General features: G+C 42.8%; 1 protein-coding gene across 2 annotated transcripts; it reads left to right on the top strand.

Annotated features, from left to right (window-relative positions):
• Positions 1-6,620: 6,620 nt before the first annotated feature.
• On the top strand, positions 6,621-22,447 carry prpf8 (pre-mRNA processing factor 8). 2 transcript variants are annotated; one of them, XM_003458608.5, is made up of 43 exons: positions 6,621-6,832; positions 7,521-7,674; positions 7,791-7,959; positions 8,066-8,230; positions 8,329-8,547; positions 8,653-8,865; positions 9,065-9,190; positions 9,356-9,461; positions 9,725-9,915; positions 10,078-10,197; positions 10,316-10,505; positions 10,633-10,752; positions 10,995-11,129; positions 11,244-11,373; positions 11,489-11,685; positions 11,957-12,163; positions 12,508-12,671; positions 12,801-12,927; positions 13,253-13,445; positions 13,587-13,774; positions 13,879-14,117; positions 14,209-14,355; positions 14,492-14,702; positions 14,834-14,950; positions 15,077-15,324; positions 15,425-15,604; positions 15,727-15,862; positions 16,128-16,297; positions 16,481-16,610; positions 16,734-16,880; positions 16,979-17,139; positions 17,265-17,456; positions 17,573-17,810; positions 17,927-18,055; positions 18,212-18,325; positions 19,418-19,591; positions 19,722-19,915; positions 20,058-20,297; positions 20,407-20,548; positions 20,643-20,783; positions 20,876-21,015; positions 21,180-21,382; positions 21,825-21,979. In XM_003458608.5, exons 2-43 carry the CDS (start codon positions 7,530-7,532, stop codon positions 21,977-21,979), a joined length of 7,053 nt encoding a protein of 2,350 aa, XP_003458656.1. In that variant the 5' UTR covers positions 6,621-6,832; positions 7,521-7,529. The 2 variants fall into 2 exon arrangements, with proteins under 2 accessions (XP_003458656.1, XP_019223100.1); XM_019367555.1 differs by lacking the exon at positions 6,621-6,832 and having other exon boundaries at positions 7,530-7,674; positions 21,825-22,447.
• Positions 22,448-22,684: the final 237 nt, after the last annotated feature.

Raw genomic sequence — 22,684 nt, 5'->3', positions numbered from 1 at the left:
TTTCAAGGACTGAAAGCAGAAAGGAGAAATTGAAGCTGCGGTTTGGGAACGGCCTCAGAGGGGACTGGCAGCAGATCCCAGGCCAGGCAGATCTAATGAGAAGTGACTGAATTGGGGAAAAAAGGAGAGAAGTACAGCTTGTTGCGCAGGAGGCATATACCAGCGCAGGAGGTGTGGTCCTGCACCTGAAATTCAGATAAATTATCTCCAGTTATTGGACACCATACAAGTTTTGAGAATAGGGGTGAAAGATGCAAATATATACTTTGCTAAAGAGCTTCTGATTTCTTTCCACTGTTCTGCAGTGATGGACACAACATGTGGGGCAGAGTTGAAGTTCCGATTTTAATTGGGAGAATCTTTCACCCCTATTCTCAAAACTTGTATGGTGTCCAATAACTGGAGATAATTTATCTGAATTTCAGGTGCAGGACCACACCTCATGCACTGGTATATGCCTCCTGCGCAACAAGCTGTTCTTCTCTCCTTTTTTCCCCCAATTCAGTCACTTCTCATTAGATCTGCCTGGCCTGGGATCTGCTGCCAGTCCCCTCTGAGGCCGTTCCCAATATAAACAATTACAGCAATATGATGCAACAAACGCAGCAGTGCTACTAATCCAAAATACTCAAAATTTCATAGAACTGAAACAAACATTTATTTTTAGGTCCATTCTGCTGCTGATACATACTTTAGGTTTCTGAATATTAAACTTGGTGCTGCCTTTCATAGTGTGTAACTTGAAGGCCCTGAGTACTTTCTCCCACACTGAAAACACTGGAATGATCAAATTATTTGAACATTACCTAATAAGACTGATTCAGGACAGACAGTTAGTGATTTTAAACTTTTCTAGCAGTCCTTCACAAACAGGGAACAGTCTGTCTATTCTCTCCATCTGTCAGCTGCTGCTGGCTCTTCCTCCTCCTCTTCCTCACACACTGCTGAGTTTGTCCTGGTGGATCATCAGGGGTGCAAAGCCTCACAGATGATGTGCAGCAGTGGGTCCCTCTGTCTGTCCTCATTCTGGACACTTGCAGTTGTCACACATGGAAATCAAATGTGTGATAAGCTGCAGGATTCAAACACAAGTGTAACTGATAAATACATGTTCATACTTTTATTCCACAATCAGAGAGAAAGAAAAAGAGAGAGAGTGCAGGACAGACAGACAGGTGACAGTCTCAGGTGTATACACTGCTACAAACAGGAGGATTTAGTGTTTGTGTTATTACGAGTGCTAAACAAGAAGAGTTCCCAGATGGTACAGTGGACACGTGTGACTCCTGTGATTAAAGCATCTTTCTTTCAGCTTAACGAGTGAACCGTCAGCTCGTTCAAACACACGTTAAAGTCCGTTTGGCTCCACACCACCGAACAGAGGCAGCAATATAACATAGCTAACATTAACAGTGCAGTGAATCCTGCTGGTGCCGTGATATTCAGGACTGCAAACCGAGCAGCATCACTGACTTTCAGCTTGTTGTGTTTGTGGACATATGACTGACTTTAATTATCCATAAAATCATCACATTCTCTGTAAGATTAAGGTCGACTATTGTATTATTATATTTTAAAGGCTTTAAAAGCAAGTAAACGTTGAAAGTACAAACATCGCTAATGGTAAATAACTTTGCCGACATGTGGCCAACAGTAATGTTTTAATGTTCCTCATTATTAAACATTTGCACATAAATAAGTGACATAATATTCAGTACTTACTTTTCACAGTTTACTCTTCGGCCGCTCCGCTTCTGCCGTCCGCGGCAAAATTATCCACACCGACTGCCACGCTATGAATTGTGGGATATGTTTTATGGCCTTAAAATGCAGCCTTTAAGGCTGCAGACCCTGAATTGGGCTGCAGACCCTGAATTGGGATACAGCCAGTGATTCGTTCAACTCGTTTGAGCTGTGAGCCAGGAGGGAGGGGGTGAGTGAGTGAGTCAGTGATTCGTTCAACTCGTTTGAGCTGTGAGCCAGGAGGGAGGGGGTGGGTGAGTGAGTGATTTGCCTTACGCTATGATTCAGCACAGCAAGGGAGGAGGTGAGTGATTCAGTGATTCGTTCAACTCGTTTGAGCTGTGAGCCAGGAGGAAGGGGGTTAGTGAGTCCTGAGTGATTCGCTTATGCTATGATTCAGCACAGCAAGGGAGGGGGTGAGTACTTCAAATGTGCTGTTAGCATGCTAGCTGAGCGATACTACTGTGAACCGAGGAGCTATTGTCTTGATGTGAGCTTCTACTAAGGGTTTTTTCTTCCAGTTCAGAGCAGGAATGTTTTTGTTAATAAACTGGCTGTTGTTTTTTTTTCCCCCACAATTTTAATTATAAGCTAGATATATTTCTACTAATGGAATTAGTTTGCTAACAGCAACAGGGATGAGTCAGTGAGTCAGCTGCGCTTGTGAATCATGATTCACGAGTCAGTAAAGTGATTCTCGAGTATTGAACGATTCGTTCACGAATCGAACATCACTAAAGTGGAGTGAAACCACGTAATGACAACGTGGAGATGTGAGCAGGACAGACGGAACAATTGACGGAAAAAGTGTGGACTTTATACCAGTTCTTAAATTGTGTTGATAGGCCACGTAAAACCAGAGTTATGATAAAAATATATGCAATGTTTGCTTTTTTTCCCTGAATACTATCGTTGTTTATATTTACTGCGGGAAGAAACGGTAAAAATGGCGTTTTATAAGGAAAACGCTCGAAAGGACTCTCCACCTGTGAGCAAAACCAAAAAAAACCCACCCTTTTCTATTGGTCGAAAAATGTACCGTGTCAACCAATTAAAAAATGATATGGCAACATGGCATTTATTGTTATGAAGGGGGGAAGTTTTAGGAGTGACGACAGTGTTTTGAGATGTGAGAGATTTGCGACGTTTAGCGCAAATCTTGTGTAGTTAGTGTGTAGTAAATGTTAAATGGCCTGTATTTGTATAGCGCTTTACTAGTCCCTAAGGACCCCAAAGCGCTTTACACAACCAGTCATCCACCCATTCACACTACACATTCACACACTGTGTGTAGTGTAGTCAATTGTTTTGTTGTGTGTGTCAGAACAATGAGGCGACTGCCGAATGTTACAGGTGTTACAGGAGTGATACATCCTGTTATCAGGCCTGCGGGTATCAGGCTGTTGTTCTCCTTTATCTCATAGTGGACAGAAATTGTTTTTTGCAGTGGCACAAATAATTTGTATGGCATCAAATTTGATGCAGAACAGCTGATTGTTCTGTAAATAGTTTGAAATGTTTATTTTTTAAAAAAAAATGCCCTGGCTGCATTTTTAGGTAAACAGCTGCAAAAAACTTTGTTGTTTGCGCAACACTTGTGTAACTATATAATTAATTGCCCAACATTGGTCATTATATACTGTATTTTGCAGACAGAGAGTTACAGGACTCTCTCCCAGACCATAGACTCATACTCATCATACAAGTCAGAGCTTTATATAAAAAAAGAAAAGAAAGAAAGTTGAGTTTTCAAGGCCACTGGATATTTGAAATTGCTACATGATGATGTCAAAGGAGTTTGCAAAGAAAAGCGTCTGGACTTCTTTAAGTTGCTTGAAGACGTTTCACCTCTCATCCGAGAAGCTTCTTCAGTTCTAAGGTCAAATGGCCGAGAGTCATGATGACATGATGATGTGTTTCCCTTTTTGTGCACTGAAGCTGGCACGTTCCCTGAGTTTTTCCAGCAAGATGGTGCACCACCGCATTATGGGTGCCAGGTCCGAGCATTCCTAGATGAACAGTTTCCTGGAAAGTGGATTGGTTGTCGTGGGCCAGTTGAATGGCCCCCAAGGTCTCCTGATCTGAGCCCCTTAGACTTTTATCTTTGGGGTCATCTGAAGGCAATTGTCTATGGTGTGAAGATACGAGATGTGCAGCACCTGAAACTACGGATACTGGATGCCTGTGCTGGCATTTCTCCTGCGGTGTTGCCAGTGGCGTGTCCAGCGGGCCACCCCCCCAACCAGACTGGCCACCCCAGGTGCCACCCCGAAGCTAAAACAATAAAATTCAATGAAATGTCAAATGTACGATTATGTTTTCACAGTGAAGCTCAGATATCCAAGTGTAAGTGAATGCAGCATCAGCTTCTGCGCTATGAGCATCATGTTAGCAAAGGTAGGAGAGCCAAGCATGAAAGACGGCACCGCAGAAAACAATTTTTCAGCGAAAGATTAACAGGTTAACATAGCTGGACTGGCCATCGAGCATATCGGGCATTTGCACGGTGGGCTGATGACTTATTTATTTTTTTTGTAATGAACAATGAGAGGTGGTGGATTGGCCAGATGCTGGCCGATGTGTAAAAATAACTTGTTGTTTGGTGGTGGCTATGGCGGAGCTTCCACAGAGGCCAGCAGGTGGATGAGGGAAGGGGAGGCAGGAGGAGGAGAGACCCGAGGCAGCCGCCGGTCCGAGTGTCAGGTGAACTGAACTTCAGGTAAGAAGTTATGACCTGCAGTCTATCTGGTTCAGATATAAACCAAGTTTAGGTGGAGTTTATTTTCGTTGTGCTGACTTTTTACAGTCAGTTACAAAAACTCTTACTGCGTGCTAGCTAGCATGGCGGAGTTTCTATACAGCTGGGTGGGTGCTGTGATGTTACTGATAGTGAACTTTATTTTATTCATAAGGTTAGTTAGTAGAGTTGCCAACAGCTCCTTAAACATGGAATGGTCCCTCATTCAGAGAAAATATTATACGTTTCGTATTGAGCTGAGAAGAAACACAGTTTGTCCCGGACTTCAGCAATAATGAAAAAAAGACACAAAGCTGGAGTTATTCTGTCTTTACGCTGCACAGCTGCCTCTTCTCTCATTCTCTCCCCTCTCTCCTGTTGCTACTTCAATCATGAAACTGATCAATGATCAGCTGATCGGCTTTTCTCTCGTGTTTGTTTATCGCCCACTTTGCACCAGAAAGAGGAAACCGGCGTATGTCGCGCTAAACAACAGCAGCACATTTAAGCTTGATCAGCTGTTGATAGAATTTATTTAATATTAATTTCTAGTATCAGCTGATGTTTGCTGGAGCCACAGCTGTAAAATCTGCTGGTCATGATATCGGTTTGGATATGAGGTGAGAGGGAAACATGAAGATGAAACCAGGAGATGTCCTTACTGAATCATCAGAGCTGAACAGGTGATGGAGAAACAGGTTTACCTTTTAGGTGACATGAATGAGTTGAAGGGAAGTTATGAACTGTTTCTGAGAGACCAATAACACCAGGATCCTTTTCTGTGTAGCTGACAGCTGGTAACTGTGCAGAGGCGGGTCTAGCAAAGTTATGCCAGGGGGCCAGGTAGGGCATTAACAGGGAAAGGGGGGCACAAAGAAATACTTTTCTTTCTTATTCTCATTTAAAATATCTAGCTTTTATTAAATAATTATCTGAATCTTGCGAACAAAGTTTTTATCTGACGTAAAATGTATAGAAATCATACATATACCAACAAGACTTTACATCACTGTCACAACAGCATTTGTTTTCATTCAAAGGCTTTATGGCTTTAATACCCGGTGGGCCGGTCTCTGGTCAAAATGCCCAATTTTTTGTCCCAGTCCAGCCCTGCAGGTTAATACTGGCCGTGTCACCATGCCAGCTGACTGTATTTCATCATCAGCCAGTGTTGTTCTTTATACATCAATATTACCAAAGTTTACCATAAGGCAGCATAGAAAGTATTTACTTGCTTTCAGGTTTCATTCAAAAGTTAGTCTTTTCATTTGTTTCCCCACTTTTTTCCTGTTTCAAAATCAAACACCAGTTTGTGAGAAGATTATCTTCTTTTTTTAATAGGCAGATAAAGTTTTGCATTGGCATTGGCTAATTTGCCAATTGTATGTTAAAAATGTTCGTATTTTAATATTCAAAAATGTTTTTGCCCAAAACATATGTGCACTATATTTCCATAAAAATACTATGCAAATATTGCTGTCCTTGAATGCTGAATAAACAATGACAAAGCACTTATTGTATCTCTTGTACTTTATCAACGCAATATCTAAAAACTTTGCACTATAGTGGTTAAAATCTCATTCTAATAAGAGTTAAAAGCGCATTCGGTTATTAGGTTTATAGGGTTATTGAATTATGGTTAACGGTTGGTAGAAAGTTCTTTTTTAACATTATCTGCCAATTACATCTGCCACCCTTCTCCAAATCTGTACCCCTACCTGGCCCCCCCCAACAAAAATTTTCTAGACACGCCACTGTTACCTGCTATGTGACGTCTGGTCTGGCAGGCTCTTGTGTTTGTAGTCCCTATGGAGTCCCTAGGAGTACAAGGGGCAAAAAGGAAATGACAAAAGAAATAAATGACCTCATGTCAGAAATAAAACAAGAAGCAAATAACTGTAATGAAATACTTTGAATGTGATTAAATAATACAACACATCAGCAAATCATGTTTTTGTTTAAGCCACAAACTTTACAGGACTCAGTATATGATCGCTGACGATCGCACTCCAACACTGCAGGGGGCAGTAGTGCGCCGGAAACATGATCATCCGGGTATTCTCAAAAATTGCGCTTGTTTAACGTCTACGCATATTTTCTGACGTAAAGCAGATTCTTTACCGGTGGAGAGAAATATCGGACGTAACCGCCGTCTGTGAATAGTACTGAAGCTCGTTCATCGTGTGTCCGCTGTCGTGCGTCGTGCGTTTATGCAGTTTTGTGTTAGCGCACATCAGCCCAACACTGAGGCGGAAAAACACGGAGAATAAGAAAGAAATGTTGTGCTAGCTGACTGTGTGCGGATTAAGGCTTTATCCAACGATAAGAAACGCTGGGAGTGAAGTAAGCGAGGTACGTGTTGTTGAATGCATTCTGTTATCGCTTAGTTTTACCTCTCACTCAATCGTTAGCCACCGTGCTAGCTTTAGCAGTTGGCTAAGTTGCCGCTTCCTCCACGCTTGGCCTAATTAATAACTAGTGTTGCAGTGTGAATTACAATGTGTTACATGTAACATAATGTAGCCATTTATGAATGATATCCCGAGTTTACGCTGTTTCTGAACGGGCTAACGACAGTTAAACGCGGGTAAAGTTCGCCTTGCTGTTGCAGTTTTGTGCCATCCGGGAGGCCATGTTAGGCTAACGTAGCTAGCTCATCAACTATGAGCACGAAGATGTTGAAGCTACACAGATTAGTTAATGTGCAATAAATGCATTTTCTACCGAATTAAGAAGCTACTTATTATTTTTGAAAGGCATTTTTCTCCAAGGCCATTCTATTTTCCAGAGCTTGCAAGGCATTAAGCACACACGTTCACTTTGTGGCTTCTGTTATTTAATCTGTGGGTTGCAGGAGCCAGACAAGGAATTCATGTGCCAATGTAATAAGTTTCTGATCAGTCTTTGTTTCAGTTAAGTTAAGTGTAAGTTGGCTTGTTTGACATGTAAAGCCTCTCTCCTCAGGGTTTTCATTATATACAGTTATAATCAAAAATCTCACTTATTTTCATACCTTGTTTTGTGTCTTTGTTTTGGATAGTGAGGCACCATGGCAGCTGCCTTTCCTTACAGAGGCGTCCCTGCAGCGATGCCACCCGGTGTGCCACCAGGGGTACCACCTGCTGTGCCGCCTGGTGTGCCCCCTCCTGCACCTGTCCCAGACTACATGTCTGAGGAGAAATTACAAGAGAAGGGTATGTTGTTTGTATTGACTAAAGCAGGACTTCCATGTTTTGAGCTTTTAGCGAAGAAGTTTTCACAAATAGACAAGATTAACTTCGCGATTATTAAATGTCTTTCAACTCTACAGCAAGAAAATGGCAGCAGTTACAGGCAAAGCGCTACTCAGAAAAGAGAAAGTTTGGGTTTGTGGATGCTCAGAAAGAAGATATGCCACCTGAACATGTCCGCAAGATCATCAGGGACCATGGAGACATGACCAATAGAAAGTTTCGCCATGACAAGAGGGTCTACCTTGGGTAAAGATGACTCCTTTAACTCTTTTTAAAAGTCTTAACAAAAGTCGGTGTGTTTTCTTCTTGATAACATCTTCATATGTGCGTTCTGTGTCTGTCTGTTGAACAGTGCCCTCAAGTACATGCCCCATGCAGTGCTGAAGCTGTTGGAAAACATGCCAATGCCTTGGGAACAGATTCGAGATGTGCCCGTGCTTTATCACATCACTGGAGCCATTTCCTTTGTCAATGAAATTCCTTGGGTCATTGAGCCAGTCTACATTTCACAGTGGGGGTAAGGGAGAGTTTCTACTGCTGAAAACTTTCAAGCCAACTGTGCTCATTTCCATTCAATAAAACTTCAATTTGTCTCTTTCCCGATTTTAATCCCAGCACCATGTGGATCATGATGCGTCGTGAGAAAAGAGATCGTCGGCACTTCAAAAGAATGCGCTTTCCACCCTTTGATGATGAGGAGCCGCCACTGGACTACGCTGACAACATTCTTGATGTGGAACCCTTGGAGGCCATTCAGATGGAGCTTGATCCGGAGGAAGATGCTTCAGTTGTGGACTGGTTCTATGAACATCAGCCCCTCAAGGACACAGCCAAGTAAGCAGCCATGGCTCTCTTCACAGACAAAGATTTTAAGTTTTGCATATTCAACTGATGTGTTGCTTGAAACATTAATTGATGATTTATCTTTGTCTTGCTCAGGTTTGTGAATGGCACCACCTATCGTCGCTGGCAGTTCACACTGCCCATGATGTCCACACTGTACCGTCTGGCCAATCAGCTTCTGACAGATCTGGTTGATAGAAACTACTTCTATCTGTTTGACCTGAAGGCTTTCTTCACATCCAAGGCTTTAAACATGGCCATCCCTGGAGGGCCAAAGTTTGAGCCGTTGGTCAGAGACATCAACCTCCAGTATGTTCTTTCACCCTTTTAAAAAATGAATATTCTAAAGACTTACTGTTATTAATGTTAATAAAGTTTTTATAGTTTCGCTTTCAGAATTTAAATATTTCTTGGAAATTATTTGATATTGCTGTTTTAATCCAAACATAACGTGAGAACAGATGCTGGCTGTTTTGTGTCCTAACTGGTTCCTCTGTATCCTCTGTAGGGATGAAGACTGGAACGAGTTCAACGACATCAACAAAATCATCATCCGACAGCCCATCAGGACAGAGTACAAAATCGCCTTCCCCTACCTGTACAACAATTTGCCGCACCACGTCCACCTCACCTGGTGAGAACTGCTGTTTACTTGAAATGCTGGCTGACTGAAAAATCCTTTTTCATTCAAGACAGGAGAGACATTCATCACTTATAAACATCATAGATTTGCTGCATTATTTTTCATAATGGCTATATAAAAGCAACACTTGTGATGTTTTTGTTTTGTTTTCCCCAGGTACCACACACCAAATGTGGTTTTTATCAAAACAGAAGATCCCGATCTTCCCGCATTTTACTTTGACCCGCTGATCAACCCCATTTCACACAGACATTCTGTTAAGGTAATGCACATTATCTACTTATCTCCCTTTGGTGAATAACACCCTGCATCACAGTCCTCTTACAAAGGCGCACTTGCATTGGACTGCTTGCCCGTGCGTAAGAACTGGAGGAATAGTAAAATGAATGGTGACTTGTTATTATTGGCTGCAGCTGCAGATCACCTTTCACCATTCAGATATCTCTTCTAGTTATTTTATAGTTTGTTGAATTCCAGCCCTCCTGCCCTTAAAAGTGATTCACTGTGTTTCCCGTTTCCTCTCAGAGTCAGGAGCCTCTGCCCGATGATGATGAGGAGTTTGAGCTTGCTGAGTTTGTGGAACCCTTCCTCAAAGAAACCCCACTCTACACAGACAACACAGCCAATGGCATTGCTCTCCTGTGGGCGCCGAGACCCTTCAACCTCAGATCTGGCCGAACAAGACGTGCCATCGATATCCCCCTGATCAAGAACTGGTGAGCAAACTGTGAAGCTGTTAGGACTGGAGTTAATCTGAAGTACTTTACTGTTTGAAGAGATGTCGGCTGTGGGGAAGATTTTGTTTTGCATTAGAGTTCAATTTAAGAAAAAAAAAAGTCTGATCAGTATTAAACATTTGTTGCTAAAATATTTTATAGGTACCGCGAGCATTGCCCTGCTGGACAGCCAGTGAAAGTACGTGTGTCATACCAGAAACTGCTGAAGTACTACGTGCTCAATGCTCTCAAACACAGACCACCCAAGGCCCAGAAGAAGAGGTGAGCATCCTTGGATTTATTTTGATATCCTGCTTTCATGCATTTCTAATTAAACCTTTATTTATTTTGCTCATTATCCAAGTTCATCAGTAAAAGTTCTCCCTCTGTTGTCTTGTAGATACCTATTCCGCTCCTTTAAGGCCACAAAGTTCTTCCAGTCCACAAAGCTGGATTGGGTGGAGGTTGGCCTGCAGGTTTGCAGACAGGGCTACAACATGCTCAATCTGCTCATCCATCGTAAGAACCTCAACTACCTGCATCTGGACTACAACTTCAACCTGAAGCCTGTCAAGACACTGACCACAAAGGTACAATCTGCAGAGCAGGATCTAACTTCACATTTTGTTTTTGTTAAGTGTCAGACTGTATTCTAGTATGAAGTGCACTTTTTTTGACCATTGCTGACCTATGACTGTTTTCTTTTGCCTCCTTCAGGAGAGAAAGAAGTCGCGATTCGGCAATGCCTTTCATCTGTGCAGAGAGGTTCTCCGTCTAAGCAAGCTGGTGGTTGACAGCCACGTGCAGTACAGACTGGGAAATGTTGATGCCTTCCAGGTTAGTTGTGAAGTGGAAATTGGCCAGGCGTTACTTTCACAGGGTAGTGGTAAAAGCGCTCTTTAATGAAAAGCAGTATAAAATGCAAGGATGTATCTTTTGTATTGATAAAGGATTTTGGGAATCTTTTTCCTGTTCATAAGAGTAAACATGATTTTATTTTTATTTTTTTTTTCAGTAGTTATTTTTATGTATTGATTTGCACATGTGACCAACCTCAAAGGTTTGTTTCTGCGTTGCAGTTGGCTGATGGACTGCAGTACATCTTCGCTCATGTGGGTCAGCTCACAGGCATGTACCGGTACAAGTACAAGCTGATGAGACAAATCCGGATGTGCAAAGACCTGAAGCATCTCATCTACTACCGTTTCAATACCGTGAGTAATTGCCCAATGTTAACAGTTTGCACACTTAAGGTGAAGCTGTTGTCTGTATAAATATCTTCCCACAATCTCACATTTAAGTTTTAATTTTATTGTCTGTGTTTTCAGGGTCCTGTGGGCAAGGGTCCAGGTTGTGGCTTCTGGGCCCCTGGTTGGAGAGTGTGGCTGTTCTTCATGAGGGGCATCACCCCCCTGTTGGAGCGGTGGCTCGGAAATCTGCTGGCCAGACAGTTTGAAGGTCTGAACATACATATTTTACTTGTGTGATTCTATGACACAATCAGAGTTATTCTCTGAGGGAAACTGTAGCAGTTTCAGCAGCGGCGGCGGTTTTGCTTTTAATTCCTCTGCAGGACGTCACTCGAAGGGTGTTGCAAAGACTGTGACCAAACAGCGTGTGGAGTCTCACTTTGACCTGGAGTTGCGTGCTGCTGTGATGCATGACATCTTGGACATGATGCCTGAGGGGATCAAACAGAACAAGGCCAGAACCATCCTGCAACACCTCAGCGAGTCTTGGAGGTGCTGGAAAGCTAACATCCCATGGAAGGTCAGGTCCCCTCAGGAATTGTTTGACATTTGAGTGTCTTGTTACATTTGAATGGATGAGCTGTGGTTTGAAAAAATAAGGATTTGTAAATTCTTTGTAACATGAATAAAATATCAGCTAATTGGATAATAAAGGGAACAATAAAGGAAAACATTGAAAGCACTGATTAGATATTGGAACAACTTCACAAAGATACTACAACAAACATCGTTAAAAATTGTAACTTAAGTGAGAATAAAATACTGAATGTTATCTATTTCTTTCACTTTAGGTACCTGGATTGCCTACTCCTATTGAGAACATGATTCTGCGATACGTGAAGGCCAAAGCTGACTGGTGGACCAACACAGCCCACTACAACCGTGAGCGAATCCGTCGCGGAGCCACTGTGGACAAGACGGTGTGCAAGAAAAACCTGGGCAGACTGACCCGTCTGTACCTGAAAGCTGAACAGGAGAGACAGCACAACTACCTGAAGGTAATACTCTAAGAAGAAGGCTTAAAAAAAGAACTCTAGTAAAGTCCCTACAACGTCAACGCATTTAAGGTGAAATGTTGATTGTTGACCTCCTACAAAGGCGCACTTGCATTGGACTGCCTGCCTGTGCGTAAGAACTGGAGGAATATTAAAGTGAATAGTGGTTCTTTTTATTGCTGGTTGCATTTGCCACTGGCCCCTCGCTATTCAGACACTTTTCTGATTATTACATGATGTTATAATATATGAAAACAGCTCTCACTGTATCTCTGTATCAAAGATAAAAATGGCTGCGTCCTTCCCCTTTTGCCATATAATTGAAAGTGTGTTTATTCTGTTTACAGGATGGTCCCTACATCACTGCAGAAGAGGCCGTGGCCATTTACACCACCACTGTGCACTGGCTGGAGAGTCGGCGGTTCTCCCCAATCCCGTTCCCTCCACTGTCTTACAAACATGATACCAAGCTGCTCATCCTGGCGCTGGAGAGGCTCAAAGAAGCATACAGGTAAGCAAGCTGAGAACATTGCCTTTAACTTTAGCGATGCATGTTTTCTCACATCAGGCAGCAGAATTGCCAGAGTATGTTTTTGCTTAATTTTCATTTTGTTTCCATTTCCACTCTAAATCCCTCCAGTGTGAAGTCTCGTCTGAACCAGAGTCAGAGGGAGGAGCTAGGGCTCATAGAGCAGGCCTACGACAACCCTCACGAGGCTCTTTCCAGGATCAAGCGTCACCTGCTAACACAGAGAGCCTTCAAAGAGGTCAGGGAGATGATGTGTGGATACTTTGCGAGAGTTTCATTTAGTTAACAGGGAGGTTTCTGTCTTCAAACAGTAGATGAGAACACTAGAAGAAAATATATTGCTCTAATTTTTTTTTTTTTCACTGCTCAGTTTACAAACATAAGTAACATAAATTTGAGGCAGTATTTCCTAGCTTCTGTGTAGATGCATAGTTACTGGGATGTCGTTTTGGGAAACCACTAGAAAAATAGATTTCTGTCACAGCCTTGAGTTTCTTTGTTGTAAAACTCTTACTTATCATCACATTCGTTTGTTAGTTTCTAAGTGACTACTACTTTTGTAGGTGGGTATCGAGTTCATGGACTTGTACAGCCACCTGGTGCCAGTGTATGATGTGGAGCCCCTGGAGAAGATAACTGATGCTTACTTGGACCAGTACCTGTGGTATGAAGCAGACAAGAGACGCCTGTTCCCACCCTGGATCAAACCTGCTGATACAGAACCACCACCGCTGCTGGTCTACAAGTGGTGCCAAGGTAAGACTTGAATATGGCTGATTGTGTTGTGTAGTAGCTAAGAGGGGATCCAGAATAAAATAAAATCTCAGTTTTGATAACATTGTGGACAAATGTCATAACATTTTCAGCTTTATTTAAATGCTCCTTTATTCTATTCAGGCATCAACAACTTGCAGGACGTGTGGGAGACTGGAGAAGGAGAATGCAACGTGATGCTCGAGTCCCGCTATGAGAAGATGTACGAGAAGATTGATCTGACATTGCTCAACAGGCTGCTGCGTCTTATCGTTGACCACAACATTGCTGATTACATGACAGCCAAGAACAACGTGGTCATCAACTACAAGGTAAGGGTGCTTATTTCTTTTTATATAGGAGCTTTAAAGATAAGTGATGAGATTTTTTTTTTTTTTTTTGAGTGTTTCTCTTTATCTTTATTCCTCTCACATAGGACATGAACCACACCAACTCTTACGGCATCATCAGGGGTCTCCAGTTTGCCTCGTTCATCGTGCAGTACTACGGTCTGGTGATGGACCTCCTGGTTCTCGGCCTGCACCGTGCCAGTGAGATGGCTGGTCCCCCTCAGATGCCCAACGACTTCCTCAGTTTTCAAGACACCGCCACGGAGAGCGCTCACCCAATCCGACTGTACTGCCGCTACATCGACCGCATCCACATCTTCTTCAGGTAGGATTGCACTAATTGATAAGATGACATTTTCTCACTTGTTTGTTTGCTTTTTCACATTTAAGTGATGTCACTGTTTTTGTGGCTCCAGATTCACTGCTGATGAGGCCAGGGACCTGATTCAGAGGTATCTGACAGAGCACCCAGACCCCAACAATGAGAACATTGTGGGTTACAACAATAAGAAGTGCTGGCCTCGTGATGCCCGGATGAGGCTGATGAAGCATGATGTGAATCTGTGAGTTTTTCTTTCAACCTTTCACTCTTAAGCTTGTAGATTATTGTTATGTAGATCTAATCTTTGGTGAATATTGCACATAACGAAAATTAGACTTTATGAAAAATGGCTTGAACTTGCCTAATAATCTTCCCAGTGGACGCGCAGTGTTCTGGGACATCAAGAATCGCCTGCCCAGGTCTGTGACCACAGTCCAGTGGGAGAACAGCTTTGTGTCCGTGTACAGCAAAGACAACCCCAACCTGCTCTTCAACATGTGTGGGTTTGAGTGCCGCATCCTTCCTAAGTGTCGCACCAGCTATGAGGAGTTCACTCACAAGGATGGTGTCTGGAACCTGCAGAATGAGGTGAAATTCGTAATGCTAACAAATCTGCTGCTATAGTGTCTAGACAACAAAATAAAGAGACTATATAAAGACAAAATTTCCCTTTTTTGATTTAATGAGCTTGAAGTTCACGCTTGTATTTATTTGTTCAGGTGACCAAAGAGAGGACCGCACAGTGTTTCCTGCGGGTGGATGATGAGTCAATGCAGCGTTTTCACAACAGAGTGCGTCAGATCCTGATGGCCTCTGGATCCACCACATTCACCAAGGTTAACAGACATCTTGCTTTTTATAAACTAGAGTATTATTGTTACATTCATTAATCCTTTTATAGTGGGCAGCTGCATTCAGAGCAAGGAAAACTTACTACTTTCTCTTTTTTTTTTTACCTGCAGATTGTGAATAAGTGGAACACGGCTCTGATTGGTCTGATGACCTACTTCCGTGAGGCTGTGGTAAATACACAGGAGCTACTGGACCTGCTGGTGAAGTGCGAGAACAAGATTCAGACACGTATTAAGATCGGTCTTAACTCCAAAATGCCTAGCCGCTTCCCTCCCGTGGTCTTCTACACTCCCAAAGAGTTGGGCGGTCTCGGCATGTTGTCCATGGGCCACGTGCTTATCCCACAATCAGACCTGAGGTAGGTCTCCTTGCAGATCTGTGTGAACTTCTAGTCTGTAAATTCATTCAGCTGTGGTGTCTTAACCAATCACACACTCATTTTTCTCACTCTTTAACAGGTGGTCCAAGCAGACAGATGTGGGCATCACCCACTTCAGGTCTGGAATGAGCCACGAAGAAGACCAGCTGATCCCTAACTTGTATCGTTACATTCAGCCGTGGGAGAGCGAGTTTATCGACTCTCAGAGGGTCTGGGCTGAGTATGCTCTCAAGAGACAGGAGGCCATTGCCCAGAACAGGTAGAGCAGATTACTCTCTTATCTGATTTGGACTCACTGCAGCTGGTCTAGACAACAAATTTCCCACCTGTGGGACTAATAAAGGCCATCTTATAATAACCAGCGTTTCATCTTTATTCCAGGCGTCTAACTCTGGAGGATTTAGAGGACTCCTGGGACAGAGGAATCCCCAGGATCAACACTCTTTTCCAGAAGGACAGACACACACTGGCTTATGACAAAGGCTGGAGAGTCAGAACTGACTTTAAACAGTACCAGGTAAGACGAAGACAGCGATGTGCAAAGAGCAAAAGTGTGTTACGATGAAATTGCTTTTTCTATAAAAAAACATGAAGTGCCTTTTAATAATTCAGGCATTGTCCTAAGTAAAAATATTTGAGACTCTTGATCTTAGTTGCACTCTGCAATACTGTTTACAGTTTTATTTGAAATGCACGTGAAAGTGTCTGTGTCCTATTACATGATATTTATCATTTAGCTATTTCCAGCTATTAATTGTATTTTCTTCCTTGGTTGGACGCAGGTGTTGAAGCAGAATCCGTTCTGGTGGACCCACCAGAGACACGATGGTAAACTGTGGAACCTGAACAACTACCGCACAGACATGATCCAGGCGCTCGGTGGTGTGGAGGGCATTCTGGAGCACACACTCTTCAAAGGCACTTATTTCCCCACCTGGGAGGGTCTCTTCTGGTGAGAGCACTTTAAATGTTTACAGGAATTAATTATATTGCAAGCATCACACAATAGACTTTACACTTGGATCACTTTGTGTGCTTTTCTCGATACACTTGGGGAGTGTATAACTGCCAGGAAACTAATTTGTCATACATTTAATTAATTGCCTTTAAAAACAGATTCTCTGTGTGTTTTTAGGGAAAAGGCCAGTGGCTTTGAGGAGTCCATGAAATGGAAGAAGCTGACTAATGCCCAGAGATCTGGTCTCAACCAAATCCCCAACCGTCGTTTCACTCTTTGGTGGTCACCCACCATCAACAGAGCCAATGTAAGTACAACCAGGAATCAGAGAGGAAAAAAAACATCTTACAGAACATATGAGACTTGTGTTGTGTAGGAAAAACTAAAGAATGTCTGTAGTGGCTTAAAGTTTGTATGTTTTTGTTTCTAGGTGTATGTGGGTTTCCAAGTGCAGCTTGACCTGACAGGAATCTTCATGCACGGCAAAATCCCCACACTGAAGATCTCCCTCATTCAGATCTTCAGGGCTCACTTGTGGCAGAAGATCCATGAGAGCATTGTCATGGATCTCTGTCAGGTAGGTTCTGTTCATTTACCAAACTTTGCCTCAGCACAGGAATTACTTTGCAAGTCAGAACTTTAAATTTGTATGTTTTTTCTGATTCTGGTTTTCAGGTGTTTGACCAGGAGTTGGATGCTCTGGAAATTGAGACTGTGCAGAAGGAGACCATCCACCCCAGGAAGTCCTACAAGATGAACTCATCTTGTGCTGACATACTTCTCTTTGCATCATACAAGTGGAACGTCTCCCGGCCTTCTCTGCTTGCTGACTCAAAGTATGACTTTTAGCATGATTTTAAGTTTTTTAGGGGATGAAACATTAGTTTATAATAGGATAATGAGGTCCAAAACAGAAAAGTGAAAAGCTTGTTTAAATTGAAATGTTCACTTCCTCCTGCAGGGACGTGATGGACAGCACCACCACACAGAAGTACTGGATTGACATTCAGCTCCGATGGGGTGACTATGACTCCCATGACATCGAGCGCTATGCCAGGGCCAAGTTCCTCGACTACACCACAGACAACATGAGTATCTACCCCTCTCCCACTGGGGTGCTCATTGCTATTGATCTGGCCTACAACCTCCACAGGTTAGGATTGTCTAAGGGCCAAGTTTTGTGCACTGTCTTGTTTGAAGATAAGAATCTTGTTTCCCATCTTTTAGCATCTACTTAAACCCAGCATTTTATGTGTTCTTGTTTTGTAGTGCGTATGGTAACTGGTTCCCTGGAGGCAAGCCTTTGATCCAGCAGGCCATGGCTAAGATCATGAAGGCCAACCCTGCCCTGTATGTGCTCAGGGAACGCATCCGCAAAGGTCTGCAGCTGTACTCCTCTGAGCCCACTGAGCCGTACCTGTCCTCACAGAACTACGGTGAACTGTTCTCTAACCAGATCATCTGGTTTGTGGATGACACGAATGTCTACAGAGTCACTATCCACAAGGTAAAAGGGTGTTTTTGTAATTCTAAGAAAGTACAGTGTATTTTGCTTTTGCATAATAATAATATGCAAAAAATGCCTAAAATGTAGTGACATGTATTCTCCACCTGTTTCAACAGACCTTTGAGGGTAACTTGACCACGAAGCCCATCAATGGAGCCATTTTCATCTTCAACCCGAGGACCGGTCAGCTCTTCCTCAAAATCATTCACACCTCTGTGTGGGCTGGGCAGAAACGTCTGGGACAGGTACATCCCCTTACTCTATATGAAATATAAGGCTTTGTACTGTTTATCATCCAGTTAAATGGTACAGGCACATGCAGTACCCTTCTTACCAGTAAGTTGCTTATTTTTTTTTTTTAATCAAAGGTGTTTAACTTGATTCTTGTTTTATCTCTGTAGCTGGCCAAGTGGAAAACAGCTGAGGAAGTGGCTGCTCTTATTCGTTCCCTCCCAGTGGAGGAGCAGCCAAAACAGATCATTGTGACCAGGAAGGGCATGCTCGACCCTCTGGAGGTGAGACTCTTTATGCTAATAAATGATAAATGGCCTGTATTTGTATAGCGCTTTAATAAAACTTCAGAACATTAGCTCAGTGTAATTTTGAGCTCAACTCGGTGTAAAGGTTGAATCTAGGGCTGGGCTATATCATACCGTTCACGGTAATACCAGTGTAATTTTGGGCAACGATAGGAAAATGAAATATCGCGATAGAATATGGGTAAAACGCGCATGCGCAGTGCCTATGTTTACATACGCACATGGCGGCGGCGCAGAATGAGAACAGCGAAAGTGGATCGTTAAGTGAAACGGATGAACCAGAATTGGTTTGTAAAAATGCTGCAACTTCAGTGGTGTGGAACTGGTTTAGCTTTCGTCCATCAGATACACAACAAAGCACTATTTTTGGTAGCGCATGCTAGCGGGCCGTCGTTATTACCGTGTTGTTTGGAAAATACGGCACACTTAAAATCAATCCTTTGATTTTTCTGAAAATCGACAGTGCCCCCGTGTGCCTTATGTATGAATTGTGGTTGTGTTTACTGACCTTGAAACGATTTTATGTGGTACACAGCGCTCAAAAATCTGTCAAATGTTTTAGTACGACTTTGCTAAGTTACGAAGCCACACCACTTGATGGATTGTTGGAGCATTACGGCTATCGTAGGCAGGCGCCTCGCGGAGTGACACGTACTGTGCTTCAACATAATATTACCGTATTGTGTGTGTATAACCTCTTTTTAAGTTTTGTGGATATTCTACATGGTTATGCTGAGGATATGTCGGCCAATTTCCACTGGAAATGCCTTTTGGTTAAACTGTCAGCAAGGAATTTGCATTTGCACTGTTAAATTTTTATATAACTTTAATGCACATAAAAAACAGCTGCTTGTTTAAGTGAAAATACATTGATGGGGTTTTTTGCACTAATAAAGTTGTGGAGTTGTAAAGTATTTTGTCTAGTGTCAATTATATCGTCAGTTATATCGTTATCGCAAATTTTCAAATGTATATCGTGATAAATATTTTTGGTCATATCGCCCTGCTCTAGTTGAAACCACACTGCAGCACTTTTCCAGTTTGTGATGCATTGTTCTCCCTGTGCAGGTCCACTTGCTCGACTTCCCCAACATTGTGATCAAAGGCTCGGAGTTGCAGCTGCCCTTCCAGGCCTGTCTGAAGGTGGAGAAGTTTGGAGACCTGATCCTGAAGGCTACAGAACCACAGATGGTGCTGTTCAACCTTTATGATGACTGGCTGAAGACCATCTCGTCCTACACAGTGAGTTTCACACCAGGATTAAGATTGTATTTAATTGTTTTACAATGGTCGTGTTTTTTTTGTTAAATTTTAAAGCCCCCTTACTCCCTTCCCCGTGTAAATAGTTTGTATTTGGTTGTCTGCTCCGTAGGCCTTCTCTCGACTCATCCTGATCCTCAGAGCGCTCCATGTCAACAATGACCGTGCCAAGGTGATCCTTAAACCTGACAAAACAACTATCACCGAGCCCCATCACATTTGGCCCACGCTCACTGATGAGGAGTGGATCAAGGTGGAAGTGCAACTCAAAGATCTAATTTTGGCCGATTATGGCAAAAAGAACAAGTAAGTCTTCAGTTTGAGTTCCCAAGTTTTGCACAAGCTAATTGCTGTATGTACCTCAAATAGCTGCTTGTTTTCTGTAACTTGGAGCTTAAAATAACCAGACGTGGGTTTTGTGGTCAATACTTCCTGTGTCTCCTTTCAGTGTGAACGTAGCTTCGCTGACCCAGTCTGAGATCCGTGACATCATCCTGGGAATGGAGATCTCAGCTCCGTCTCAACAGCGCCAGCAAATTGCTGAGATCGAGAAGCAGACCAAAGAACAGTCGCAGCTCACCGCCACACAGACCCGCACGGTCAACAAGCACGGAGACGAGATCATCACCTCCACCACCTCCAACTACGAGACCCAGACATTCTCATCCAAGACTGAATGGAGAGTCAGGTATGCATGCAGCTTCTGTGGGGTTCAGATTTTTAAGAGTTTACTCGTGATTGAGTAAAATATGAAGACAAATCATGTTTGTTTGTTGTTGTTTTTTTCCCCATGTCAGGGCCATATCTGCTGCGAACCTTCATCTCCGAACCAACCACATCTACGTCTCATCTGACGACATCAAGGAGACGGGTTACACCTACATCCTGCCCAAAAATGTCCTCAAGAAATTCATCTGCATCTCAGATCTGCGAGCACAGGTATCTATTCATCATATTACACATCACTTTATCAACTGAGCCCATTGTAACAACATGCTCAGGTATATATGCTGACCATATTATTTTGTTCCAGATTGCAGGCTACCTGTATGGCACCAGCCCACCTGACAACCCCCAGGTGAAGGAGATCCGTTGTATTGTCATGGTGCCCCAGTGGGGGACTCACCAGACTGTCCACCTGCCCAACCAGCTGCCTGGTCATGAATACCTGAAAGTAAGTTCCAGTTTATTCTTAGCAATCGATACATGATAGCTTTGCTTGCTGCTTTGTTCCAGCTTTAAAGCTTTTTTATTTTCCCTAAACAGGAAATGGAACCCCTTGGCTGGATCCACACACAGCCCAATGAATCGCCGCAGCTGTCCCCACAGGATGTCACTACCCATGCCAAGATCATGGCTGATAACCCTTCATGGGATGGAGAAAAGACCATCATCATTACTTGCAGGTAGGCTTTATTACTTTGCTATGAAAGAGTGTAGGAAGGTAAAATCTGTAGCAGTTTAAAAAAAAAAAAACTAACTTGAATACAGTTTACAGTATTGCAATTTCAATACGCAGTTTTGAGACATAGTTGACTTGTACTTAAGAGTGGTTGTCTGTGCTTTTCAGCTTCACCCCAGGTTCATGCACGCTCACAGCCTACAAGCTGACACCCAGTGGGTACGAATGGGGTCGCCAGAACACGGATAAGGGCAACAACCCCAAAGGTTACCTGCCGTCTCACTATGAAAGAGTGCAGATGCTGCTGTCTGATCGTTTCCTGGGCTTCTTCATGGTACCTGGCCAGTGCTCCTGGAACTACAACTTCATGGGTCAGTATTCAAAGCTCTTGTATTTATATTAGTATTGCTTGCTATATATCTGTTGCCAAATCTGCCCTGAGTGCATTGTTTTGTTTTCTTGTTTTTTGAATAATCAGTAGGATACATTGATGTTTCCACTGCCCCAGTGTCTGTTTCATTGATTTTAGTGTGCAGATTTGCTTCACAATTATTTAGATCCAGGGATGTGAAACTCATTTTGCACTTTAACCTTAAATGGGCCGGACATTAAGACAAAATGTGAAGACATTTAGCTAAACATTTAATCGCTGACATATCCTAATGTAAGATATACAACAGTACGCCTTTTTTTTCCTACATGATAAATATGTAAAATAAAAGTAGTTCTGGTCGCTCGCCTTACGACACCCCTGCCCCTGCTCTAGTTATTTATATATGCTAATAATAAACCTGTCAATTCCCTTTGCCACAGGCGTGCGGCACGATCCCAACATGAAGTACGACCTCCAGCTGGCCAACCCGAAGGAGTTCTACCACGAAGTCCACCGGCCCTCGCACTTCTTAAACTTTGCCTCTCTGCAGGAGGGCGAGATCTACAATGCCGACCGCGAGGACATGTACGCCTGAGGGCAGACGCGCTGCACTTGACCTGTTTTGTTGAAAGTTCTGCCAGAATCATGTGGCGCTCAGATTTCAGAACCTGTAATATTGCTATTGAAAGAAATGTAACTGTGATGATGGAATTCTTGTTTTTTGTTTTTTAAATGTAAAGGCTTTAGGATCCTTTTTGATATTTTCTACAAGTGTTTCACCCTCCTCTACCCTCCCCTCTATTACAGTAAGGCTACTTCAGTCTTTGCGGCATCTCCCATGTGCATTTGTGTAGTTTTCAGTACACAATAATTTGGTATAATATTTGATCAGACCTCTGTTTAGGAAGAGGAAATGACATGCTTACTGTTCACTCTTTTGAGAAATGAAAGTGAAAGTTGTGTTTTCATGCCAGTAACCCATTATTACGGTGTTGTATGTCGTACTGTACATCCTGTCACACCATAGCTTGAGTTTAAATAAAGATCTCCATTTTTATGAACAGTGTGGTGATAATGTCAGGTTTGTTTTTTCACCCCCAGAGGGGAAGTAAGGCTGGACAGGGACTTTCTGGCTCACTTCCCCTGTTTTGAGAGGTCAAATTGCTTTCCCTTGAACCACTCATGTTGCTTTCACTTGCTTGCTAAAGCACATTGGTATCCCATAATAAGCCAGGACTTTTCTTTCTGTTTTAGTCTTGGTTAATGAAGCTATATTTCCAAGTTTAGGTGCAGTTCTGCC

The sequence above is a fragment of the Oreochromis niloticus genome, linkage group LG14 (assembly GCF_001858045.2).
Source record: "Oreochromis niloticus isolate F11D_XX linkage group LG14, O_niloticus_UMD_NMBU, whole genome shotgun sequence".
Lineage (NCBI taxonomy): Eukaryota > Metazoa > Chordata > Actinopteri > Cichliformes > Cichlidae > Oreochromis > Oreochromis niloticus.
The sequence above is the reverse complement of the archived record's forward strand: the minus strand, read 5'-3'. Positions and strand labels throughout refer to the sequence as shown.

What these genes read in the sequence shown, in the direction of transcription:
- prpf8 (XM_019367555.1), top strand. Translation starts at nt 7,530, where the DNA reads ATGGCAGCTGCCTTTCCTTACAGAGGCGTCCCTGCAGCGATGCCACCC. An exon ending in CACAGAGAGCCTTCAAAGAG is followed by an intron (nt 12,928 to 13,252) that starts GTCAGGGAGATG and finishes CTACTTTTGTAG; the next exon opens with GTGGGTATCGAGTTCATGGA. An exon ending in TTGTCATGGATCTCTGTCAG is followed by an intron (nt 16,881 to 16,978) that starts GTAGGTTCTGTT and finishes TCTGGTTTTCAG; the next exon opens with GTGTTTGACCAGGAGTTGGA.